The 25836-nt window shown below is 55.6% G+C and overlaps 2 protein-coding genes across 3 annotated transcripts in view; one reads left to right on the top strand and one right to left on the bottom strand.

Moving 5' to 3' along the window:
• Positions 1–11253, bottom strand: part of LOC116240190 (uncharacterized) — a 29572-nt gene extending 18319 nt beyond the window's left edge. For both annotated transcript variants that reach the window (XM_090130350.1, XM_090130351.1), the window contains exons 1-3: positions 8542–11253; positions 2093–2185; positions 1273–1364 (exon numbers count right to left, since the gene is read on the bottom strand). In XM_090130350.1, the coding sequence (XP_089986476.1) occupies positions 1273–1364; positions 2093–2185; positions 8542–11058 (2702 nt within the window). In that variant the 5' untranslated portion in view covers positions 11059–11253. The remainder of the gene's footprint in view (positions 1–1272; positions 1365–2092; positions 2186–8541) is intronic.
• A 5647-nt stretch (positions 11254–16900) lies between these two features.
• LOC149913234 (ataxin-2-like protein) overlaps positions 16901–25836 on the top strand; it is a gene marked incomplete at its 3' end in the record, with an annotated part of 56445 nt that continues 47509 nt past the window's right edge. Inside the window, exons 1-4 of the mRNA XM_090130329.1 lie at positions 16901–17315; positions 22592–22628; positions 22741–22797; positions 24816–24887. Of these exons, the coding sequence (XP_089986455.1) occupies positions 17155–17315; positions 22592–22628; positions 22741–22797; positions 24816–24887 (327 nt within the window). The remainder of the gene's footprint in view (positions 17316–22591; positions 22629–22740; positions 22798–24815; positions 24888–25836) is intronic.

Below are 25836 nucleotides of genomic sequence, written 5' to 3'. Positions count from 1 at the left end.
GATTTTGGGGGGGAAATGAAGATTTTGGGGGAAAAGTGGGGATTTTGAGGGGAAAATGGGGGTTTACGGGGAAAAAAAGGGGATTTGGGGGGAAATAATGGGGATTTTGGGGGGAAAATGGGGGATTTTGGGGGGAAAATGGGGGTTTGGGGGGAAATAATGGGGATTTTGGGGGGAAAAATGAGGATTTGGGGGGAAATAAGGGGGTTTTGGGGGGAAATAATGGAGATTTTTTGTGGGGGAAATGAAGATTTTTGGGGGAAAATGGGGGTTTGGGGGGAAATAATGAGGTTTTTGGGGAAAAATGGGGCTTTGGGGGTGAAAAATGAGGACTTTGGGGGTAAATAATGGGGGTTTGGGGGGGAAATAATGGGGATTTTTTGGGGAAAATGGGGGTTTGGGGGGAAATAATGAGGTTTTGGGGGGAAAATGGGAGATTTGGGGGGAAATAATGGGGATTTTGGGGGGAAAATGGGGGTTTTAGGGGGAAAAGTGGGGGTTTGGGGGGAAATTGGGGGGTTTGGAGGGGAAAAGTGTGGATTTTGGGGTTAAAGGGGGATTTTGGGGGGGGGAAATGGAGATTTTGGGGAAATAATGGGGATTTGGGGGGGACAAGGGGGGATTTTGTGGGGAAAAATGGGGATTTTTGGCAAATAATGGGGATTTTGGGGGGGGAAATTTGGGGGTTGGAGGAAAAAAAGGGGATTTGGGGGTTAAAAATGGGGATTTGGGGGAAATAATGGGGGCTTTGAGAGAGAAAATGGGGATTTGCAGGGGAAAATGGGGATTTTGGGGTTAAAAATGGGAATTTGGGGGAAAAGAGAAGATGAGGGAGAAAACAAAGCGGCTTGGGGGGAAAATAATGGGGATTTGGGGCCATTTTGGGGATAAAAAAGGGGATTTGGGGCCATGTGGGTGCACTAAGGGGCGTTTGAGGAACAAAAAATGGGATTTTGGGGAAAAAAAAGGGGGATTTGGGGAAAAAAAGGGGGATTTGGGGAGAAAAAAGGGGATTTGGGGAGAAAAAAAGAAATTTGGGGAGAAAAAAGGGATTTGGGGCCACTTTGGTAACAGGAAAGGAGATTTTGGGGACAAAAAGGAGAATATGGGGGAGGTTTGAGGGGCAATAATGGAAATAATGGGAAGCGAGGTGGGATTTTGGGCCTAAAATGGGGGATTTGGGGGAAAGGAAGGAGCGTTTTAGGACCAAAAACTGAGATTTGGGGAAATCAAAGGGGATTTGGGGAGAAAAAAAGGGATTTTGGGGCTCACCCTGCCCCCATGGAGCCTTGGATGTCCCCGAGCCACGCGGCTGCTGTCACTGCATCAGGAGCTTCCAGGACCACCTCCAGGGAATTCTGCAGCTGCCAGGACCCAAAAATCCCCACTTTTCACCCAAAATGACCCAAAATGGCTAAAACTGGGTTTCCGGCCCCAAAAACTGCCTCAAAATCACATCAAACTGCCCCAAAACCGCCCCCAAAAGCACCACAAAACCACCCCAAACCATCCCAAAATGCCCCCAAATCAACGCCAAATCTCCCCCAAAATGCCCCAAATCCCCCCCAAATTGCCCCAAATCCCCCCAAAATGTCCCAAATCCCCCCCAAATTGCCCCAAGTCCCCCCCAAAATGCCCCAAATCTGCCCCCAAATTGCCCAAATCCCCCCAAAATGCCCCAAATCCCCCAAATCTCCCCCAAATCCCCCCCAAATTGCCCCAAATCTCCCCCAAATTGCCCCAAATCTCCCCCAAATTGCCCCAAATCCCCCCCGACCCCCCCAAATGCCCCAAATCCCCCCAAAATGCCCCAAATCCCCCCCAAATGCCCCAAATCCCCCCCAAAATGCCCCAAATCGCCCCCAAATCCCCCCCAAATTGTCCCAAATCTTCCCCAAAATGCCCCAAATCTCCCCAAAATGCCCAAAATCCCCCCAAAATGCCCCAAATCGACCCCAAATCCTTCTCAAAAAGCCCCAAATCCCCCCCAAAATGCCCCAAATCCCCCCCCAAAATGCCCCAAATCGACCCCCCCCCCCCCCTTTAATTTCCCGGCTGACCCAAAACCGTGGGATTTCAACCCAAAACGAACCCGGAGCAGAACGGAGCGACCCCGGCCCGAGCCGGCGGGGCTCAGAGCCGCCGAAAGGGAGCAGCACGGAACCGACAGCTGGGGGTGGTGAGCCTGGGGGGGGCGGGGGGGGACAGAAATATTGGGGTGAGAAATGGGGAAATTGGGGAATCTGGGGGGAGAAATGGGGAGATGGGGGGAAATGGGGGAAATTGGGGAATCTGGGGGGAGAAATGGGGAGATGGGGGGGAATGGGGGAAAATGGGGAGATGGGGGGGAAATGGGGGGGAAATGGGGGAGAAATGGGGGGAGAAATGGGGAGATGGGGAGGAAATGGGGGGAAATGGGGGGGAATGGGGGGAAATGGGGAGATGGGGGAGAAATGGGGGGGAAATGGGGGGAGAAATGGGGAGATGGGGGGAATGGGGGGGAAATGGGGGGGAAATGGGGGGAGAAATGGGGAGATGGGGGGGAAATGGGGAGATTAGGGGAAATGGGGGGGAAATGGGGGGGAAATTGGGGAATCTGGGGGGGAGAAATGGGGAGATGGGGGGAATGGGGGGGAAATGGGGGGGAAAAGGGGGGAGAAATGAGGGGGAAAATGGGGGGAGAAATGGGGGGAGAAATGGGGGGAGAAATAGGGAGATGGGGGGAATGGGGGGGAAATGGGGGGAGAAATGGGGAGATGGGGGGGAATGGGGGGGAAAGGGGGAAATTGCGGGGGAAATGGGGAGGAAATGGGGGGGGAAATGGGGAGACTGGGGGGAAATGGGGGGGAAATGGGGGAAGAAATGGGGAGATGGGGGGGAAATGGGGAGATGGGGGGGAAATGGGGGGAAATGGGGGGGAAATGGGGGGGAATGGGGGAGAAATGGGGAAATGGGGGGAAATTGGGGAATCTGGGGGGAGAAATGGGGAGATTGGGGGGAAATAGGGGGGAATGGGGGGGAATGGGGGGGAGAAATGGGGAGATGGGCGGAAATGGGGGGGAAATGGGGGGGAAAAGGGGGGAGAAATGAGGGGGAAAATGGGGGGGGAAATGGGGGGGAAATGGGGAGAGAAATGGGGAGATGGGGGGAAAATGGGGGGGAAATGGGGGGAGAAATGGGGAACTGGGGGGAAATGGGGGGGAAATTGGGGAATCTGCGGGGAGAAATGGGGAGATGGGGGGGAAATGGGGGGGAAATGGGGGGAGAAATGGGGAAGTGGGGGGAAATGGGGGGGAAATTGGGGAATCTGGGGGGGAGAAATGGGGAGATGGGGGGAAATGGGGGGGAAATGGGGGGAAAATGGGGGGGGAATGGGGGAGAAATGGGGAAATGGGGGGAAATTGGGGAATCTGGGGGGAGAAATGGGGAAATGGGGGGGAAATTGGGGAATCTGGGGGGAAATGGGGAGATGGGGGAGAAATGGGGGGGAAATGGGGGGAGAAATGGGGAGATGGGGGAGAAATGGGGAGATGGGGGGGAATGGGGGGAAATGGGGGGGAAATTGGGGAATCTGGGGGGAGAAATGGGGAGATGGGGGAGAAATGGGGGGGAAATGGGGGGAGAAATGGGGAGATGGGGGAGAAATGGGGAGATGGGGGGGAAATGGGGGGAAATGGGGGGAAATGGGGGGGAGAAATGGGGAGATTGGGGGGAAATGGGGGGAAATGGGGGGGAAATGGGGGGGAAATTGGGGAATCTGGGGGGCAAAATGGGGAGGTGGGGGGAAATGGGGGGAAATGGGGGGAAAATGGGGGGGAAATGGGGGGAGAAATGGGGAGATGGGGGAGAAATGGGGAGAAATGGGGGGGAAATGGGGGGGAAAAGGGGGGAGAAATGAGGGGGAAAATGGGGGGGGAAATGGGGGGGAAATGGGGAGAGAAATGGGGAGATGGGGGGAAAATGGGGGGGAAATGGGGGGAGAAATGGGGAACTGGGGGGAAATGGGGGGGAAATTGGGGAATCTGCGGGGAGAAATGGGGAGATGGGGGGGAAATGGGGGGGAAATGGGGGGAGAAATGGGGAGATTAGGGGAAATGGGGGGGAAATGGGGAAATTGGGGAATCTGGGGGGGAGAAATGGGGAGATGGGGGGAATGGGGGGGAAATGGGGGGAAAATGGGGGGGAAATGGGGGGAGAAATGGGGAGATGGGGGGAATGGGGGGGAAATGGGGGGAGAAATGGGGAGATGGGGGGGAATGGGGGGGAATGGGGGGGAAATGGGGGGAGGAATGGGGAGGAAATGGGGGGGGAAATGGGGAGACTGGGGGGAAATGGGGGGGAAATGGGGGGAGAAATGGGGAGATGGGGGGAAATGGGGAGATGGGGGGGAAATGGGGGGGAAATGGGGGGGAAATGGGGGGGAATGGGGGAGAAATGGGGAAATGGGGGGAAATTGGGGAATCTGGGGGGAGAAATGGGGAGATTGGGGGGAAATAGGGGGGAATGGGGGGGAATGGGGGGAGAAATGGGGAGATGGGCGGAAATGGGGGGGAAATGGGGGGGAAATGGGGGCAGAAATGGGGAGATGGGGGAGAAATGGGGGGGAAATTGGGGAATCTGGGGGGAGAAATGGGGAGATTGGGGGGAAATGAGGGGGAATGGGGGGAGAAATGGGGAGATGGGGGGAAATGGGGGGAAATGGGGGGAGAAATGGGGAGATGGGGGGGAAATGGGGGGGAAAGGGGGGAAATGGGGGGAGAAATGGGGAGATGGGGGGAAATGGGGGGAAATGGGGGGGAATGGGGGAGAAATGGGGGGAATGGGGGGAAATGGGGGGGAAATGGGGGGAGAAATGGGGGGAGAAATGGGGGGAGAAATGGGGGGAGAAATGGGGGGGAAATGGGGGGAGAAATGGGGAGATGGGGGGGAAATGGGGAGATTAGGGGAAATGGGGGGGAAATGGGGAGGAAATGGGGGGGGAAATGGGGAGACTGGGGGGAAATGGGGGGAAAATGGGGGGAGAAATGGGGAGATGGGGGAGAAATGGGGGGAAAATGGGGGGGAAATGGGGGGAGAAATGGGGAGATGGGGGGAGAAATGGGCAAGTGGGGGGAAATGGGGGGAAATGGGGGGGAGAAATGGGGAAGTGGGGGGAAATGGGGGGGAAATGGGGGGGAAATTGGGGAATCTGCGGGGAGAAATGGGGAGATGGGGGGAAATGGGGGGGAAATGGGGGGAGAAATGGGGAGATGGGGGAGAAATGGGGGGGAAATTGGGGAATCTGGGGGGAGAAATGGGGAGATGGGGGGGAAATGGGGGGAAATGGGGGGGAAAATGGGGAATCTGGGGGGAGAAATTGGGAGATGGGGGGGAAAGGGGGGAAAATGGGGGGGAAATTGGGGAATCTGGGGGGAGAAATGGGGAGATTGGGGGGAAATGGGGGGGAATGGGGGGGAATGGGGGGGAGAAATGGGGAGATGGGGGGGAAATGGGGGGAAATGGGGGGGAGAAATGGGGAGATTGGGGGGAAATGGCAGGGAATGGGGGGAAATGGGCGGGAAATGGGGGGAGAAATGGGGGGAGAAATGGGGAGATGGGGGGGAAATGGGGGGAAATGGGGGGGAAATGGGGGGGAAATTGGGGAATCTGGGGGGCAAAATGGGGAGGTGGGGGGAAATGGGGGGAAATGGGGGGGAAATGGGGGGAGAAATGGGGGGAGAAATGGGGAGGTGGGGAGGAAATGGGGAGAAATGGGGGGGTATGGGGGGGAAATTGGGGAATCTGGGGGGGAGAAATGGGGAGATGGGGGGGAAATGGGGGGGAAATGGGGGGAGAAATGGGGGGAGAAATGGGGAGATGGGGAGGAAATGGGGAGAAATGGGGGGGTATGGGGGGGAAATTGGGGAATCTGGGGGGGAGAAATGGGGAGATGGGGGGGAAATGGGGGGGAAATGGGGGGAGAAATGGGGAGATGGGGGGAATGGGGGGGAAATGGGGGGGAAATGGGGGGAGAAATGGGGAGATGGGGGAGAAATGGGGAGATGGGGGGGAAATCTGGGGGAAATTGGGGAATCTGGGGGGAGAAATGGGGAGATGGGGGGGAATGGGGGGGAAATTGGGGAATCTGGGGGGGAGAAATGGGGAGATGGGGGGGAAATGGGGGGGAAAAGGGGGGGAAATGGGGGGAGAAATGAGGGGGGAAATGGGGGGGAAATGGGGGGGAAATGGGGAAATTGGGGGGAGAAATGGGGGGAGAAATAAGAAAATTGGGGAAAGAAATGGGGGAAAATGGGGGAAAAATGGGGAAATTGGGACTGAAAATGGGACCGAAATGAGATGAAAATGGGGCCGAAAATAGAGCTGAAATTGGGATGGAAATACGGCTGAAAAAGAGACTGAAATGGGACTGAAAATCGGGCTGAAAATGGGACTGAAAATAAGGCTGAAAATGGGGCTGAAGTGGGATGAAAGTGGGGCTGAAAATGGGACTGAAATGGGATGAAAATACAGCTGAAAATGGGGCTGAAAATGGGATGAAAGTGGGGCCGAAATGGGATGGAAACGGAACTGAAAATGGGACTTTAAATGAGACAGAAGTGGGATGAAAGTGGGGCTGAAAATGGGGTTGAAATGGGATGAAAGAGGGGCTGAAAATGGGGCTGAAATGGGATGGAAATACAGCTGAAAAAGAGACTGAAAATGGAACTCAAAATCGGACTGAAAATGGGACTGAAAATAGGGCTGAAAATGGGATGAAAATGGGGCTGAAAATGGGACTGAAATGGGATGAAAGTGGCGCTGAAAATGGGGCTGAAATTGGGATGGAAATACAGCTGAAAAAGGGACCGAAAATGGAACTGAAAATCGAGCTGAAAATGGGAGTGAAATGGGACTGAAATGGGATGAAAATGGGGCTGAAAATGGGGTTGAAAACGGGACTGAAAATGGGACTGAAATGGGATGAAAGTGGGGCTGAAAATGGGGCTGAAAATGGGATGGAAATACAGCCGAAAAAGAGACCTAAAAGGGGACTGAAAATCGGACTGAAAATGGGATTGAAATGGGATGAAAACAGAGCTGAAAATGGGACTGAAAATGGGATGAAAATGCAGCTGAAATGGGACTGAAATGGGATGGAAATGGGGCTGAAATGGGTCTGAAATGGGATGGAAATGGGGCTGAAATGGGACTGAAATGGGATGGAAATGGGGCTGAAATGGGTCTGAAATGGGATGGAAATGGGGCTGAAATGGGACTGAAATGGGATGGAAATGGGGCTGAAATGGGACTGAAATGGGATGGAAATGGAGCGGAAAATGGGACTGAAATGGGATGGAAATGGGGCTGAAAACGGGACTGAAACGGGATGGAAATGCAGCTGAAAAAGAGACTGAAAATGGAACTGAAAATCGGACTGAAAATGGGACTGAAAATAGGGCTGAAATGGGATGAAAGTGGGGCTGAAAATGGGGCTGAAAATGGGGCTGAAAATGGGACTGAAATGGGATGAAAGTGGGGCTGAAAATGGGGCTGAAATGGGATGGAAATACAGCCGAAAAAGAGACCGAAAAGGGGACTGAAAATGGGACTGAAAATGGGATTGAAATGGGATGAAAACAGAGCTGAAAACGGGACTGAAAATGGGATGAAAATGGAGCTGAAATGGGACTGAAATGGGATGGAAATGGAGCGGAAAATGGGACTGAAATGGGATGAAAATGGAGCTGAAATGGGACTGAAATGGGATGAAAATGGAGCTGAAATGGGACTGAAATGGGATGAAAATGGAGCGGAAAATGGGACTGAAATGGGATGAAAGTGGCACTGAAAATGGGGCTGAAATTGGGATGGAAATACAGCTGAAAAAGGGACCGAAAATGGAACTGAAAATCGAGCTGAAAATGGGAGTGAAATGGGACTGAAATGGGATGAAAGTGGGGCTGAAAATGGGGCTAAAATGGGATGGAAATACAGCCGAAAAAGAGACCGAAAAGGGGACTGAAAATGGGACTGAAAATGGGATTGAAATGGGATGAAAACAGAGCTGAAAACGAGACTGAAAATGGGATGAAAATGGAGCTGAAATGGGACTGAAATGGGATGAAAATGCAGCTGAAATGGGACTGAAATGGGATGGAAATGGGGCTGAAATGGGTCTGAAATGGGATGGAAATGGGGCTGAAATGGGTCTGAAATGGGATGGAAATGGGGCTGAAAACGGGACTGAAACGGGATGGAAATGCAGCTGAAAAAGAGACTGAAAATGGAACTGAAAATCGGACTGAAAATGGGACTGAAAATAGGGCTGAAAATGGGATGAAAATGGGACAGAAATGGGATGAAAGTGGGGCTGAAAATGGGACTGAAAATGAGACGGAATAGGATGAAAGTGGGGCTGAAAACGGGGCCGAAATGGGATGGAAATGCAGCTGAAAAAGAGACTGAAAATGGAACTGAAAATCAGGCTGAAAATAGGGCTGAAAATGGGACAGAAAAGGGTCTCCCAGTGGGGCAGCCGCGCTCCCGTCCTCCGTTTCCCACCTTGGGGGGCACGTAGAGCTCCAGGACGTCTCCGTGGGGCTCCCGCCGCAGCATCACCCGGCACCTCCTCCCCCTGCCCCCCCCGGGACCCCCGGCTTCGGGCAGCACCAAACCGGGCAGCCCCCGACGCGGGGTCCGAGCTCTGCCGATGCGCAACCGATCCCATCTGGTCCCAGGGGTCCCTTCGGTGCTTCCAGATCCGTGGGTCGATGGATTCTGTGGGTCCGGTGGGGTTTCCGGGCTCGCCCTCCATTGCAAAATCCCTCGGACGCTTCGCCCCACGCTGCGTAGGGAGAAACGTTTGCGACCTTTGGGTTTGGGGCCGGCGGATTTGGGGTCGTCGCGGCTGCGTTTGGGGCTGACGGCCTCAGCTTTGGGGTCGGCGTAAGGAGGGGAGGGGGTGGGGATGGGTTCAGACCCCCCCCGCGGGCGGTGGGCGCCGGTGAAGGGAGCCACGGAGCAGAAGGAGGAGAAGCCGTCGTTGGCGTCGAAGCATTCGGGGCTGTGAGGCGTTTCGGGGCAAATTTGGGGCGTTTCGGTGCAAACGTGGGGGTCGGGGGGGAGTTTGGGGGGCTCGGAACCAAACCGGGTGTTTTCGGCCCCAAATCGGGCGTTTTCGGCCCCAAACTGGAGGTTTTCGGCTCCTAATTGGACATTTTCAGCCCCAAATCGGGTGTTTTCAGACCCAAATTGGGCATTTTTGGACCCAAATTGGGGATTTCTGGACCCGAATTGGCCATTTTCAGACCCAAATTGGGCATTTTCAACCCCAAATCGGGCATTTTCAGACCCAAACTGGGCATTTTTGGACCCAAACTGGACGTTTTCGGATCCAGATCGGGCGTTTTCAGCCCTGAGTCGGGCGTTCTCTGACCCAAATTCCACATTTTCAGCCCCAAATTTGGCATTTTCAGCCCCAAAGCGGACGTTCTCAGCACCGAAGCGAAGCGTTTCGGGAGTGAATTTGGTGTTTTCAGCCCCAAATCCAACGAGTTCAGCGCCAAACCGGATGCTTTCCGTACCCACTTTGGTATTTTCAGTACCAAGCTTCGCATTTTCAGCGCCGAATTTGGTATTTTCGGCACCAAATCGGCCATTTTCAGTACCAAACTTCGTATTTTCAGCGCCGAAACGGAGATTTTCAGCAGCAATTTTGGTATTTTCCGTGATGAATTTGGCATTTTCAGCACCAAACCGGAGATCCTCAGTACTGTGTTTCGTATTTTCAGTCCCAATTCTGGTATTTTCAGCCCAAATTCTGGTATTTTCAGCGCCGAGCAGCAGATTTTCAGTTCCACCTTTGAACTCGGTGCCAAATCTGACGTTTTCTGCCCCAATTCTGAGGCCTTCGCTGTCCAACCTGCAACTTTCAGTCCTGATTCTGGAATTTTCTGCTCCGGTTCTGACATTTTCACTCCCAATTCTGCCATTTTCAGTCCCAATTCTGCCATTTTCAGTCCCAGCTCTGCAATTTTCAGACACAAATCTACTACATTCCGTCTCAATTCCGCTGTTTTCAGACCCAAATCCGCCATTTTCACTCCCAAATCCGCCATTTTCAGACCCAATTCCACTTCCGGTCCCAAATCCGCCATTTTCAGACCCAAATCCAAATCTTCCGGCACCGAATCCCCCCCTCACCGCCCCAATTTTGGCATTTTCAGCACCAAATCTGCCGCTTTCCGCCCCGATTTGGGCACTCTCAGTTCCCATTTTCACACATCCTGTGCAAAAATCGCCATTTTCAGCCCCAATTTTAGCGTATTCTGTACCATTCCTGCCCATTTCGGCTCCAAAATCAGCATTTTTTGTACCGTTTCTGCTATTTTCAGTCCCACCTGCGGTATTTTCACTCCCAAAATCAGCGTTTTCTGTACCGTTTCCAGCGTTTTCACCACAATTTTGGACGTTTCCAAAACCGTTCTCAGCATTTCCAGCGACGTCTGCACCGTTTTCCAGGCAACTTCCCCCATTTTTGGGTCCGTTTCCCCCATTTTTGGGTCCGTTTCCCCCATTTTTGGGGCTGCCCTCTTCATTTCTGGATCCGTTCCCCCAATTTTCAAAGCCGTCCTCCCCATTTTCAGCGCCGCTTCCATCCTTTCCAAGGCAACTTTTGGGGTCATTCCTCGCATTTTTGGGTCTCTTTCCTCCGTTTTCAGAACAACTCCCGCCGTTTCTGCAGCAGCTCCCCCCACTTTTGGGGCCGTTTCCTCCATTTTTGGGGCCGTCCTTTCCATTTTCAGACTCATTCCCTCTATTTTCAAAGCTCTTCTCTCCATTTTTGGGGCAGTTTCCTCCATTTTCAGCTCCGTTCTTCCCATTTTTGGGGCCACTTCCCTCATATTCGGCTCCGTTCTCTCCACTTCTGGGGCCACATCTCCAATTTTCAGCCCCGTGCCCCCAATTTTCAGCCCCGTGCCCCCAATTTCCCCCTCTCCTCTCCCCAGTTTTGAAGCCAACTTCCGCCCCACGCACCCCAATCTCAGCCCCATTTCCTCCCACTTCCCCACCCCCCATCTCAGCCCCATTTTCTCTGCTTTTAACCCCAATTCCCCTAAATCCAGCCCCACTTCTCCCCACTTTAGCCCCATTTCCCCCAATTCCAGCCCCATTTCCCCCAATTCCAGCCCCATTTCCCCCAACCTCACCCCCAATTCCCCCAATTCCACCCCCGCCTCCTCCAATCTCAGCCCCACATCCCCCCACCCCACCCCCCATTTTCCCAACCTCAGCCCCATTATCCCCCCCGCTTTCTCCCCCCATCTCAGCCCCACATCCCCCCTTCTCACCCCTGATCCTCCCCCCACCCCCCCTGCCCCCCACCTCCCCCCCACATCCCCCCTTTTCCCCCCCGCTTTCCCCCCTCAACCCAACCCCGCATCCCCCCTTTTCCCCCCCCACCTCCCCCCCACATCCCCCCTTTTCCCCCCCAACCTCCCCCCCGCTTTCTCCCCCCACCTCCCCCCCGCATCCCCCCTTCCCCCCCCCAACCTCCCCCCAACCACCCTTCCCCCCTACCCCGACCCCCCCCACTCCGCTTTCGACCCCGATTTCGGTCCGATTCGCCCCAATCCCCGCCCTGCTCAGCTCAGCTTGGAAATGCTGCAGGAAACGACGGGCGAAACGTTGGGCAAAAGCGGCTTCGGACCCCCAGATGTGGGGCTGAGACCCCACAAAAGCACGGAAACGACGGGCCAGGAGACGAGCAGCAGCCCTGGCCTGAGCCTCACAAAACTCACGCCAAGCTGGGGGCTCCGGGGGGGGAGACCCCAAACCTTCCCCTCCTCCTCCCCCTCCTCCTCCTCCTCCTCCTCCTCTTCCTCCTTTTTCTCCCCCTCCTCCTCTTCCTTCCCCTCCTCTTCCTCCTCCTCCTCCTCCTCCTCCTCCTCCGGACCCCCCCCCAGCCCCGTTCATGGCGGGGGGGGTTCGGCCGCAGGGGGGGTCCTCACCTGGAAGCAAAAGAAGAGATAGAGAGGGAAAAAGGTTGGTTAGGTGGCAGCAATCTTGCCCTAAAAGGCATTAATTTACCCCAAATCCCACTTTGGGGCCCCGCAACGATGACCTAAATTCCCCAAAGTTGACCCGAAGTTCCCAAATCTGGCCCGAAATCCCATTACCTGACCCCAAAAATGCACTCATTTGCCCCAAATCCCACTTTGGGACCCCACAACGATGACCTAAATTCCAATCTGTTGACCCGAAATTCCCAAATCTGATCCTAAATCCCAGTACCTGAGCCCTAAATTGCACTCATTTACCCCAAATTCCACTATGGGATGCCGCAATGCTGACCCAAATCCCAATATCTCAACCCAAACTTCCCAAATCTGGCCCTAAATCCCATTACCTGATCCCCAAAATGCACTCATTTACCCCAAATCCCACTTTGGGGCCCCGCAATGATGACCTAAATTCCCCAAAGTTGACCCGAAGTTCCCATATCTGGCCCGAAATCCCATTATCTGAACCCAAAAATGTATTAATTTACCCCAAATCCCACTTTGGGACGCCCCAACACTGACCCAAATCCCAATATCTCAACCCAAAGCTCCCAAATCTGACCCTAAATTCCATTACCTCATCCCCAAAATGCACTCATTTACCCCAAATCCCAATTTGGGGCCCCGCAACGATGACCTAAACTCCCCAAAGTTGACCCGAAGTTCCCAAATCTGGCCTGAAATCCCATTACCTCACCCCAAAAATGCACTCATTTGTCCCAAATCCCACTTCGGGGCCCCGCAATGATGACCTAAATTCCAATCTGTTGACCCAGAATTCCCAAATCTGATCCTAAATCCCAGTACCTGAGCCCTAAATTGCACTCATTTACCCCAAATCCCACTATGGGATGCCGCAATGCTGACCCAAACCCCAATATCTCAACCCAAACTTCCCAAATCTGGCCCTAAATCCCATTACCTGATCCCCAAAATGCACTCATTTACCCCAAATCCCACTTTGGGGCCCCGCAACGATGACCTAAATTCCCCAAAGTTGACCCGAAGTTCCCAAATCTGGCCCGAAATCCCATTACCTGACCCCAAAATCCACTCATTTGTCCCAAATCCCACTTTGGGATGCCCCAACACTGACCCAAATCCCAATATCTCAACCCAAACTTCCCAAATCTGACCCTAAATCCCAGTACCTGAACCCAAAAATCCACTCATTTACCCCAAATCCCACTATGGGGCCCCGCAATGATGACCTAAATTCCCCAAAGTTGATCCGAAGTTCCCAAATCTGGCCCGAAATCCCATTACCTGACCCCAAAATCCACTCATTTGTCCCAAATCCCACTTTGGGGCCCCGCAACGATGACCTAAATTCCCCAAAGTTGATCCGAAGTTCCCAAATCTGGCCCGAAATCCCATTACCTGAACCCAAAAATGCACTAATTTACCCCAAAGCCCACTTTGGGGTACCACAATGATGACCTAAATTCCCCAAAGTTGACCCGAAGATCCCAAATCTGGCCCGAAATCCCATTACCTGACCCCAAAATCCACTCATTTGCCCCAAATCCCACTTCGGGGCCCCGCAACGATGACCTAAATTCCCCAAAGTTGATCCGAAGTTCCCAAATCTGACCCTAAATCCCATTATCTGAACCCAAAAATGTATTAATTTGCCCCAAATCCCACTTTGGGACGCCCCAACGCTGACCCAAATCCCAATATCTCAACCCAAAGCTCCCAAATCTGACCCTAAATTCCATTACCTGACCCTAAAATGCACCCATTTACCCCAAAACCCACTTTGGGATGCCCCAACACTGGCTGACCCAAATCCCAATATCTCAACCCAAACTTCCCATTACCTGACCCCAAAATCCACTCATTTGCCCCAAATCTCACTTTGGGATGCCCCAACGCTGACCCAAATCCCAAAATCCCAACACAGAGTTCCCAAATCTGACCCGAAATCCCATGACCTGACCCTAAAATCCACTCATTTGCCCCAAATCCCACTTTGGGACGCTGCAACGCTGACCCAAATCCCAGTATCTCAACCCAAAATTTGACCCCAAACCCCAAATCTGACACCAATACCAACCCAAAACTCCAAATTTGACCCCAAATCCCCAAATCTGACCCCAAACTCACAAATCTGACACCAAAACCCCAAATTTGACACCAAAACCCCCAAATCTGACCCCAAACCCACAAATCTGACCCCAAATCCACAAATCTGACCCCAAACCCAACTATGACCCAAACCAAAATCTGACCCCAAAATTCCCAATCTGATCCCAAACCCACAAATCTGACCCCCAAACCCACAAATCTGACCGCAAAACCCACAAATCTGATCCCAAACCCACAAATCTGACCCCAAAACTCCAAATCTGACCCCAAACCCACAAATCTGACCCCAAACCCCCCAAAATCTGACCCCAAAACCCAAATCTGACACCAAAACCGACCCAAAACTCCAAATTTGACCCCAAATCCCCAAATCTGACCCCAAAATCGCAAATCTGACCCCCAAACCCCAAATCTGACCCCAAAAGCCACAAATCTGACCCCAAAACCCCAAATTTGACCCCAGACCCACAAATCTGACCCCAAAACCCCAAATTTGACCCAAAACCCCAAATCTGATCCCAAAACCCACAAATCTGACCCCAAAACCCACAAATCTGACCCCCACAAACCCAAAATTTGACCCCAAACCCCATTACCTGACTCCAAAAGCGACCCAAAACTCCAAATCTGACCCCAAATCCCCAAATCTGACCCCAAAATCGCAAATCTGACCCCCAAACCCCAAATCTGACCCCAAAAGCCACAAATCTGACCCCAAAACCCCCCAAATCTGACCCCAGACCCACAAATCTGACCCCAAAACCCCAAATTTGACCCAAAACCCCAAATCTGATCCCAAAACCCACAAATCTGACCCCAAAACCCACAAATTTGACACCAGACCCACAAATCTGACCCCAAAACCCACAAATCTGACCCCCACAAACCCAAAATTTGACCCAAAACCCCAAATCTGACACCAAAACCAACCCAAAACTCCAAATCTGACCCCAAATCCCCAAATCTGACCCCAAACTCGCAAATCTGACCCCAAACCCAAATCTGATCCCAAACCCACAAATCTGACCCCAAAACCCCCAAAATCTGACCCCAAACCCACAAATCTGACCCCCAAACCCCCCAAATCTGACCCCAAAACCCAAATCTGACACCAAAACCGACCCAAAACTCCAAATTTGACCCCAAATCCCCAAATCTGACCCCAAAATCGCAAATCTGACCCCCAAACCCCAAATCTGATCCCAAAACCCACAAATCTGACCCCAAAACCCACAAATTTGACGCCAGACCCACAAATCTGACCCCAAAACCCACAAATCTGACCCCCACAAACCCAAAATTTGACCCAAAACCCCAAATCTGACCCCAAAACCGACCCAAATCCCCAAATCTGACCCCAAACCCACAAATCTGACTCCAAAACCCCCCAAATCTGACCCCAAAACCCAAAATTTGACCCCAAACCCCAACTCTGCCCCCAAACCCCAAATCTGACCCCAAAACACACGAGCCTGACCCCAAAACCCACAACTCTGACCCCAAACCCCAAATCTGACCCCCAAACCCCACCGCCCCCCTCAAGCCCCGCCCCCTCACCGAGGCCCCGCCCCCTTTCCGTGAAGCCCCGCCCCCTCCTACCGCCCCCGGGACGGGAGAGCTCTCCACCTTCCCACTTCCTCTCAGGTCGCACTTCCGCTTCCGCCCTCACTTCCGGTTCCTCCCACCACCCCCCTCCCCTTTCGCCCGCAAACCGCGGCACTCACCATAGAGCGCCCCCCGGCGGACATAGAGCGCCTTCACAGCGCCGCTCCGTATCCTCCGGGCACCACCGAGACGAGCGGGATAGAGCGGCCGCCGTTTTCTCCCATGGAGGCTCCGAGTTCGCTTGGAGAGCGCCGCCGAGCGGCCGGGCGGAACCAACCGAGGGAGGAGGCGGACCGAAGGGGAGAGGGGCGCGGCCCGGCCCCCCCCTCAGTGCTGCGGCCACGGAGAGGGCTCCGCCCGTGGCCTCGGTCGCCCCCCGGGTGCGGGGGGGGGGGGTGGGTGGGGGGGCGGGTGCTGCGCCTGCGCGGAACGCCGAGGGGTGGAGCGCCGCTGTGCAGAGCGCATGCGCGGCGTCGAGCCCCGCCGCTCCGCGCATGCGCCAGGGAAGGGCGGAGCGGGGCGGCGCAGCGCGCACGCGCGGCGCTGTTTTGTGGTGATCTGCGCATGCGCGATGCCGGAGAGGCGGGGCGGGAGCGGCATTGCGCGTGCGCAGGGTGGCGTGCCCGCAAAGCGCATGCGCAGCCTTGAGCGCGGGCTGTTGTTGGGTTCTACGCATGCGCGGCGCGGTCACCAATCACAGCCGTGATTTTTTCCTGCGCATGCGCAAACGGGCGGGTAGCGTCTACGGCGCAGTGCGCATGCGTCGCTCTGCGGTTCCCCTCCCCTCCCTCGCTCTGCGCCTGCGCAGTGGAGTGAATCAGCGGCGCCGCGCAAGCGCAGTGCATAAGAGCCGTCCGAGCATCGCCAGGACGGCTTTGAAAGACCCCGAAGGGGACGGGAGTGAAGAAGAAGCAGTCCCGGAGCTGGAGAACCGATTCGTAAGGAGAAATCGCCTCACAAATGCGAAAAAAATAACACGTTCTCAATGCGCATGCGCGGGGGGCCTCCTGGCCGCGGCAGCGCGCATGCGCAGTTCGCGTTTTCTCCGCACCGGCAGTCGGTGCTTCTCTACTGCGCATGCGTCGGACCGCGACTTGCCGCACTGTGCATGCGCCCCCAGCAGAAGCCGGAAATTCAAGAACTGCGCATGCGCCTGCCCGCACCTTCCCACTCTGCGCATGCGCCGCTCGCCGAGGGGCGGGGGCCGAACGGCTCGCGCGCATGCGCAGATCGCGGCGGAGCGCTGCGGCCTTTGTGGTGCCGCCGCGCGTGCGCAGTGCGCAGGGACTATTTGATCTCCGTGCGCGCTTTTTAACCCCTCCCTGCCGTTCCTAAAGCCTCGCCGTGGCGACGGGGGGCGGGTTTGGGGTTCGTCTGTGGCGGGACGGGGAGATTTTTGGGGTGAAACTGTGGGGAAATGGGAGATAGGGAGGGGAAGGGACGCAGCGCGCATGCGCGGCGCGGAGGAATCGCGGCCGTCGGAGCTGTGAGCAACTTCCGGCGCGCCGCGCCGCCGCTGCGGGATTCTTCCGCCATGATCAGCGCGACGCCGCAGAGCGCAGCGCGGAGAGCCGGGAGGTGGGGGGGGGCGGTGGCGGCAATGGGGGGCGGTGGGGTCACGTGGTCTTGTGGGGTCATGGGGGGTCATGGGGGGTTGTGGGGTCGTGGGGGGGTTATGGGGTTTTATGGGGTTATGGGGTTTTATGGGGTCATGCGGAGGTATGGGGTTTTATGGGGTTATGGGGTTTTATGGGGTTCTATGGGGCTGTATGGGGTTATGGGGTTCTATGGGGTTCTACGGGGCTTTATGGGGTTATGGGGTTCTATGGGGTTTTATGGGGTTTATGGGGTTTTATGGGGTCATGGTGGGGTATGGGGTTCTATGGGGTTCTATGGGGTCATGGGGTTGCATGGGGTTTTATGGGGTCATGGGGGGGTATGGGGTTTTATGGGGTTATGGGGTTTTATGGGGTTCTATGGGGCTGTATGGGGTTATGGGGTTCTATGGGGTTATGGGGTTGTATGGGGTTATGGGGTTCTATGGGGCTTTATGGGGTTATGGGGTTTTATGGGGTGATGGGGTTGTATGGGGTCGTGGGGGGTATGGGGTTATGGGGCGCTATGGGGTTCTATGGGGTTTTATGGGGTCATGGGGAGTTATGGGGTTTTATGGGGTTACGGGGGTCTATGAGGTTATGGGGTTCTGTGTGGTCATAGGGGGGGTTTGGGGTTAGGGGGCGCTATGGGGTTGTATGGGGTTATGGGGTGCTATGGGGTTCCTATGGGGTTATGGGGTGCTATGGGGTTCTCTGGGGTTATGGGACGTTATGGGGTTCTATGGGGTTATGGGGTTCTATGGGGTTAGGGGGTTCTATGGGGTTCTCTGGGGTTATGGGGTTCTATGGGGTTCTATGGGGTTATGGGGTTCTATGGGGTTTTATGGGGTTTTATGGGGTTTTATGGGGTTATGGGGTTCTATGGGGTTCTATGGGGTTATGGGGTTCTATGGGTTTATGGGGTTCTATGGGTTTATGGGGTTATGAGGCGTTATGGTGTTCTATGGGGTTCTATGGGGTTATGGGGTTTTATGGGTTTATGGGGTTATGGGGCATTATGGTGTTCTATGGGGTTCTATGGGGTTATGGGGTGCTATGGGGTTCTATGGGGTTTTGGGGTTGTATGGGGTCGTGGGGGGATATGGGGTTATGGGGTGCTATGGGGTTCTATGGGGTTTTAAGGGGTTGTGGGGTTCTATGGGGTTTTGGGGTTGTATGGGATCATAGGGGAGGTATGGGGTTATGGGGTGCTATGGGGTTCTATGGGGTTATGGGGTTCTATGAGGTTATATGGGGTCATGGGGTGCTATAGGGTCATATGGGGTTACGGGGTCACGTGGGGTCATAGGGGGGTATGGGGTTATGGGGTCGTGGGGGCTGTATGGGGTTATAGGGTTCTATGGGGTTATGGGGTCATATGGGGTCATGGGGTGCTATGGGGTTCTGTGGGGTTATGGGGTCATGGGGGGGTATGGGGTCATGGGGCACTATGGGGTCACATGGGGTCATATGGGGTTATGGGGTTATATGGGGTCATGGGGCACTATGGGGTCACATGGGGTTATGGGGTCGTGGGGGGGATATGGGATTTCCGTGTTCTATGGGGTCATATGGGGTCATGGTGGGGTATGGGGTTATGGGGCGCTATGGGGTTCTATGGGGTTGTGGGGTTCTATGGGGTCATGGGGGTGTTATGGGGTTACGTAGTCGTATGGGGTTATATGGGGTCATATGGGGTCAAGGGGGGATATGGGGTTATGGGGCACTATGGGGTTGTATAGGGTTCTATGGGGGTTATGGGGAACTATGAGGTTATGGGGTTATATGGGATCGTGGGGGATGTATGGGGTTATGGGGTCATATGGGGTTATGGGGTCATATGGGGTCACGGGGGGGTATGGGGTTCTGTGGGGTTATGGGGTTCTATGGGGTCATGGGGCGCTATGGGGTTCTATGGGGTTATGGGGTTCTATGGGGTCATGGGGCACTATGGGGTTATGGGGTTCTATGGGGTTCTATGGGGTTTTATGGGGTCATGGGGCGCTATGGGGTTCTATGGGGTTATGGGGTTCTATGGGGTCATGGGGCACTATGGGGTTATGGGGTTCTATGGGGTTCTATGGGGTTTTATGGGGTCATGGGGCGCTATGGGGTTCTATGGGGTTATGGGGTTCTATGGGGTCATGGGGCACTATGGGGTTATGGGGTTCTATGGGGTTCTATGGGGTTTTATGGGGTCATGGGGCGCTATGGGGTTCTATGGGGTTATGGGGTTCTATGGGGTTCTATGGAGTCATATGGGGTCATGGGGGGGATATGGGGTTAGGGGGCGCTATGGGGTTATGGGGTACTATGGGGTTCTATGGGGTTATAGGGGTTTATGGGGTCATGTGGGGTTATGGGGTTCTATGGGGTTAGGGGGTTCTATGGGATCATGGGGTTATGGGGTGTTATATGGGGTTCTATGGGGTTCTATGGGGTTGTATGGGGTCATGGGGCTCTATGGGGCTCTATGGGGTTCTATGGGGTTTTATGGGGTTATGGGGCGCTTTGGGGTTCTACGGGGCAGTATGGAGTTATGGGGTTATATGGGGTTATGGGGTGCTATGGGGTTATGTGGGGTTGTGGGGTTTTACGGGGTTGTATGGAGTCGTATGGGGTCATGGGGGGATATGGGGTTATGGGGCGCTATGGGGTTATGGGGTTATATGGCATTAAAGGGGGGTTGTGGGGTCACGGGGTCCTATGGGGTCATGTGGGGTTGTGGGGTCATGGGGGAGATCTGTGGGGCTGCGTGGATCTATGGGGTTGTGCCCTGTAGGAATCTATGGGGCTGTATGGGGTTTTGGGATCTATGGGGCTGTGTGGGATTTTGGGATCTATGGGGCTGTATGGGATTTGGGGATCTGTGGGGCTGTGGGGCTGTATGGGATTTTGGGATCTATGGGGCTGTATGGGATTTGGGGATCTGTGGGGCTGTATGGGATTTTGGGCTCTATGGGGCTGTATGGGATTCTGGGCTCTATAGGGCTGTATGGGATTTTGGGGTTTATGGATGTATGGGGTTTTGGGCTCTATGGGGCTGTGTGGGATTTTGGGATCTATGGGGCTGTATGGGATTTTGGGATCTATGGGGCTATGTGGGATTTTGGGATCTATGGGGTTGTGTGGGATTCTGGGATCTATGGGGCTGTGTGGGATTCTGGGATCTGTGGGGTTGTGTGGGATTCTGGGATCTATGGGGCTGTGTGGGATTCTGGGATCTATGGGGCTGTGTGGGATTCTGGGATCTGTGGGGCTGTATGGGGTTTTGGGATCTATGGGGTGTGGAGCTGTATGGGATTTTGGGCTCTATGGGGCTATGGGGCTGTATGGGATTTTGGGCTCTATGGGGCTGTATGGGATTTTGGGCTCTGTGGGGCTGTATGGGATTTTGGGATCTATGGGGCTGTATGGGATTTTGGGGATCTGTGGGGCTGTATGGGATTTTGGGATCCGTGGGGCTGTATGGGATTTTGGGATCTATGGGGCTGTATGGGATTTTGGGGTCTGTGGGGCTGTGTGGGATTTTGGGCTCCATGGGGCTGTATGGGATTCTGGACTCTATGGGTCTGTATGGGGTTTTGGGCTCTATGGGGCTGTATGGGATTTTGGGCTCTATGGGGCTGTATGGGGTTTTGAGATCTATGGGGCTGTATAGGATTTTGGGATCCATGGGGCTGTGTGGGATTTTGGGATCCATGGGGCTGTATGGGATTTTGGGCTCTATGGGGCTGTGTGGGATTTTGGGATCTGTGGGGCTGTATGGGATTTTGGGGTCTATGGGGCTGTATGGGATTTGGGGATTTATGGCTGTATGGGATTTTGGGATCTGTGGGGCTGTATGGGATTTTGGGATCTATGGGGCTGTATGGGATTTGGGGCTCTATGGGGCTGTATGGGATTTTGGGATCTATGGGGCTGTATGGGATTCTGGGATCTATGGGGCTGTATGGGATTCTGGACTCTATGGGGTTGTATGGGATTTTGGGGTCTATGGGGCTGTATGGGATTTTGGGCTGTATGGGGCTGTATGGGATTTTGGGATCCATGGGGCTGTATGGGATTTTGGGCTCTATGGGGCTGTATGGGATTTTGGGCTCTATGGGGCTGTATGGGATTTTGGGATTTATGGGGCTGTATGGGATTCTGGGGTTTATGGATGTATGGGATTTTGGGATCTGTGGGGTGTGGAGCTGTATGGGATTTTGGGATCTATGGGGCTGTATGGGATTTTGGGATCTGTGGGGCTGTGTGGGATTTGGGGCTCTATGGGGATGTGGGGCTGTATGGGATTTGGGGATCTATGGGGTTCTGGGTTGTATGGGATTTTGGGATGTATGGGGTGTGGAGCTGTATGGGGTTTTGGGCTCTATGGGGCTGTGTGGGATTTTGGGATCTATGGGGCTGTTGGGGCTGTATGGGATTTTGGGATTTATGGCTGTATGGGATTTTGGGATCTGTGGGGTGTGGAGCTGTATGGGATTTTGGGTTCTATGGGGCTGTATGGGATTCTGGGCTCTATGGGGCTGTATGGGATTTTGGGATCCATGGGGCTGTGTGGGATTTTGGGATCCATGGGGCTGTATGGGATTCTGGACTCTATGGGGCTGTGTGGGATTTTGGGATCCATGGGGCTGTGTGGGATTTTGGGATCTATGGGGCTATGAGGATCTATGGGGTTTTGGGCTCTATGGGGCTGTACGGGATTCTGGGATCTATGGGGTTGTATGGGATTTTGGGGTCTGTGGGGCTGTGGGGCTGTATGGGATTTTGGGGTCTATGGGGCTGTGGGGCTGTATGGGATTTTGGGATCTGTGGGGCTGTATGGGATTTTGGGGCTTATGGATGTAAGGGGTTTTGGGATCTATGGAGTGTGGGGCTGTATGGGATTTGGGGCTCTATGGGGCTGTATGGGGTTTTGGGATCTGTGGGGTGTGGAGCTGTATGGGGTTTGGGGATCTATGGGGTGTGGGGCTGTATGGGATTCTGGCATCTATGGGGCTGTATGGGATTTGGGGATCTATGGGGCTGTATGGGATTTTGGGCTCTATGGGGCTGTATGGGATTTTGGGTTCTATGGGGCTGTATGGGGTTTTGGGCTCTATGGGGCTGTATGGGATTTTGGGGTCTGTGGGGCTGTATGGGATTTTGGGCTCTATGGGGCTGTATGGGATTCTGGGATCTATGGGGCTGTATGGGATTTTGGGCTCTATGGGGCTGACCCCCATCCCCTATTTGGGGTTTTTTTCCCTTCAGAGGTCAGAGCACAGGGAAGGGCCCCCCCCCGACACCGGTGAGTGCCCCCAAAAAGCTGTGGGGCCGCCCTATAAGTTATGGGGTGGAGATTTGGGGGGGGTGTTGCTGAGCCACCCCATAAACCCACTTATGGGGCCGAAACCCCACAGATGTTCGAGGGCGTCTACAACAATTCCCGGATGCTGCACTTCCTCACCGCCGTCGTGGTGAGATTTGGGGTCCTGGGGGGGGGCTGTGGGGTCGGGGGGCTGCTATGGGGTGGGGGAGTTGCTATGGGGCTGGGGGAGCTGCTATGGGGTGGGGGAGCTGCTATGGGGTGGTTGTGGGGTGGGGGAGCTGTTATGGGGTGGGGGAGCTGCTATGGGGTGGGGGAGCTGCTATGGGGTGGTTGTGGGGTGGAGGAGCTGCTATGGGGTGGGGGAGCTGCTATGGGGTGGTTGTGGGGTGGGGGAGCTGCTATGGGGTGGGGGAGCTGCTATGGGGTGGGGGAGCTGCTATGGGGTGGTTGTGGGGTGGAGGAGCTGCTATGGGGTGGTTGTGGGAGCTGCTGTGGGGTGGCTATGGGGGGGAGAAGCTGCTATGGGGTGGTTGTGGGGTGGGGAAGCTGCTATGGGGTTTTTATGGGGTTGTGGGAGCTGCTATGGGGTTGCGGGAGCTGCTATGGGGTGGTTGTGGGGTGGGGGAGCTGCTATGGGGTGGGGGAGCTGCTGTGGGGTGGGGGAGCTGCTATGGGGTGGTTGTGGGGTGGGGGAGCTGCTATGGGGTGGGGGAGCTGCTATGGGGTGGTTGTGGGGTGGGGGAGCTGCTATGGGGCTGGAGGAGCTGCTATGGGGTGGTTGTGGGGTGGAGGAGCTGCTGTGGGGTGGTTGTGGGGTGGAGGAGCTGCTATGGGGTGGGGGAGCTGCTATGGGGCTGGAGGAGCTGCTATGGGGTGGTTGTGGGGTGGGGGAGCTGCTATGGGGCTGGAGGAGCTGCTATGGGGTGGTTGTGGGGTGGAGGAGCTGCTGTGGGGTGGTTGTGGGGTGGAGGAGCTGCTACGGGGTGGGGGAGCTGCTATGGGGCTGGAGGAGCTGCTATGGGGTGGTTGTGGGGTGGGGGAGCTGCTATGGGGTGGTTGTGGGGTGAGGGAGCTGCTATGGGGTGGGGGAATTACTGTGGGGTGGCTATGGGGTGGAGGAGCTGCTATGGGGTGGTTGTGGGGTGGGGGAGCTGTTATGGGGTGGGGGAGCTGCTGTGGGGTGGGGGAGCTGCTATGGGGTCCGGCTATGGGGCTGGGCTCCGCTATGGGTTTGGCTATGGGTCCGGCTATGGGGCTGGGCTCCGCTATGGGTCCAGCTATGGGTTCGGCTATGGGGCTGGGCTTTGCTATGGGTCCAGCTATGGGGCTGGGCTCCGCTATGGGTCCGGCTATGGGTCCAGCTATGGGGCTGGGCTCCGCTATGGGTTCGGCTATGGGGCTGGGCTCCGCTATGGGTCCGGCTATGGGGCTGGGCTTTGGTATGGGTCCGGCTATGGGGCTGGGCTCCGCTATGGGTTTGGCTATGGGTCCGGCTATGGGGCTGGGCTTTGCTATGGGTCCGGCTATGGGGCTGGGCTCCGCTATGGGTCTGGCTATGGGTCCAGCTATGGGGCTGGGTGGCCCTATGGGTCCAGCTATGGGGCTGGGCTTTGCTATGGGTCCGGCTATGGGGCTGGGCTCCGCTATGGGTCCAGCTATGGGTCTGGCTATGGGGCTGGGCTTTGCTATGGGTCTGGCTATGGGGCTGGGCTTTGCTATGGGTCTGGCTATGGGGCTGGGTTCCCCTATGGGTCCGGCTATGGGGCTGGGTGGTCCTATGAGTCTGGCTTTGGGTCCGGCTATGGGGCTGGGTGGCCCTATGGGCCTGGCTATGGGGCTGGGTTCCGCTATGGGTCCAGCTATGGGGCTGGGCTCCGCTATGAGTCCGGCTATGGGTCCAGCTATGGGGCTGGGTTCCGCTATGGGTCCGGCTATGGGGCTGGGCTTCGCTATGGGTCCGGCTATGGGGCTGGGCTCCGCTATGGGTCCGGCTATAGGGCTGGGTGGCCCTATGGGTCCGGCTATGGGGCTGGGCTCCGCTATGGGTCCGGCTATGGGGCTGGGCTCCGCTATGGGTCCGGCTATGGGGCTGGGTTCTGCTATGGGTTTGGTTATGGGGCTGGGCTCCGCTATGGGTCCGGCTATGGGTCCGCCCCACACCCGCAGGGCTCGACGTGCGCAGTGCGCGTGCGCAGCGGCAGCACCTTCGAGGGCATCTTCCGCACCCTCAGCTCCAAGGTGACCTTTGACCCCTGACCCCGTGACCCCTTCCTGACCCCATGGCCCCATGTGACCTTTTCTGACCCATGACCCCTTCTGACCCCTCCTGACCCCGTGATCCCTCCTGACCTTGTGACCCCATGACCCCTCCTGACCCCATGACCCACGTGACCCCTCCTGACCTCATGACCTCTTGTGACCCCACATGACCCCTTCTGACCCCATGACCTTATGTGACCTTTCCTGACCCCATGACCCCTTGTGACCCCTCCTGACCCCACGACCCCTCCTGACTCTTCCTGCCCCTGTGACCCCTTGTGACCCCTCCTGACCTTGTGACCCCATGACTCCTCCTGACCCCACGACCCTCGTGACCCCTCCTGACCTCGTGACCCCTTGACCCTTTGTGACCGCTCCTCACCCCATGACCCCGTGACCCCTCCTGACCCCTCCTGACCCCATGACCCCTCTTGACCCCATGACCCTTCCTGACCCCTCCTGACCCCATGATCCCTCCTCACCCCTTCTGACCCCTCCTGACCCCGTGACCCCTCCTGACCCCTCCTGACCCCTCCTGACCCCATGACCTCTCCTGATCCCATGACCCCTCCTGACCCCATGACCCTTCCTGACTCCTCCTGACCCCATGATCCCTCCTCACCCCTTCTGACCTCTCCTGACCCCATGATCCCTCCTGACCCCTCCTGACCCCATGACCCCTCCTGACTCCTTCTGACCCCGTGATCCCTCCTGACCCCATGACCCACGTGACCCCTCCTGACCCACGTGACCCCTGGTGACCCTTCCTGGTCTCTCCTGCCCTTACGTCCCCTTGTGACCCCGTGACCCTTTATGACCCCGTGACCTTGTACCCTTTTGGCCTCACGACCCCTCCTGACCCCACGATCCTCCTTGACCCCTTGTGACCTTCTGACCCCACAGCAGCCGATTTCTGACCTGTGACCTT

Source organism: Phasianus colchicus, chromosome 40 (assembly GCF_987193195.1).
Source record: "Phasianus colchicus chromosome 40, bPhaCol1.hap1.1, whole genome shotgun sequence".
Classification (NCBI taxonomy): domain Eukaryota; kingdom Metazoa; phylum Chordata; class Aves; order Galliformes; family Phasianidae; genus Phasianus; species Phasianus colchicus.
Note: the sequence above shows the minus strand (reverse complement) of the source record. Positions and strands in the feature narration are given on the sequence as shown.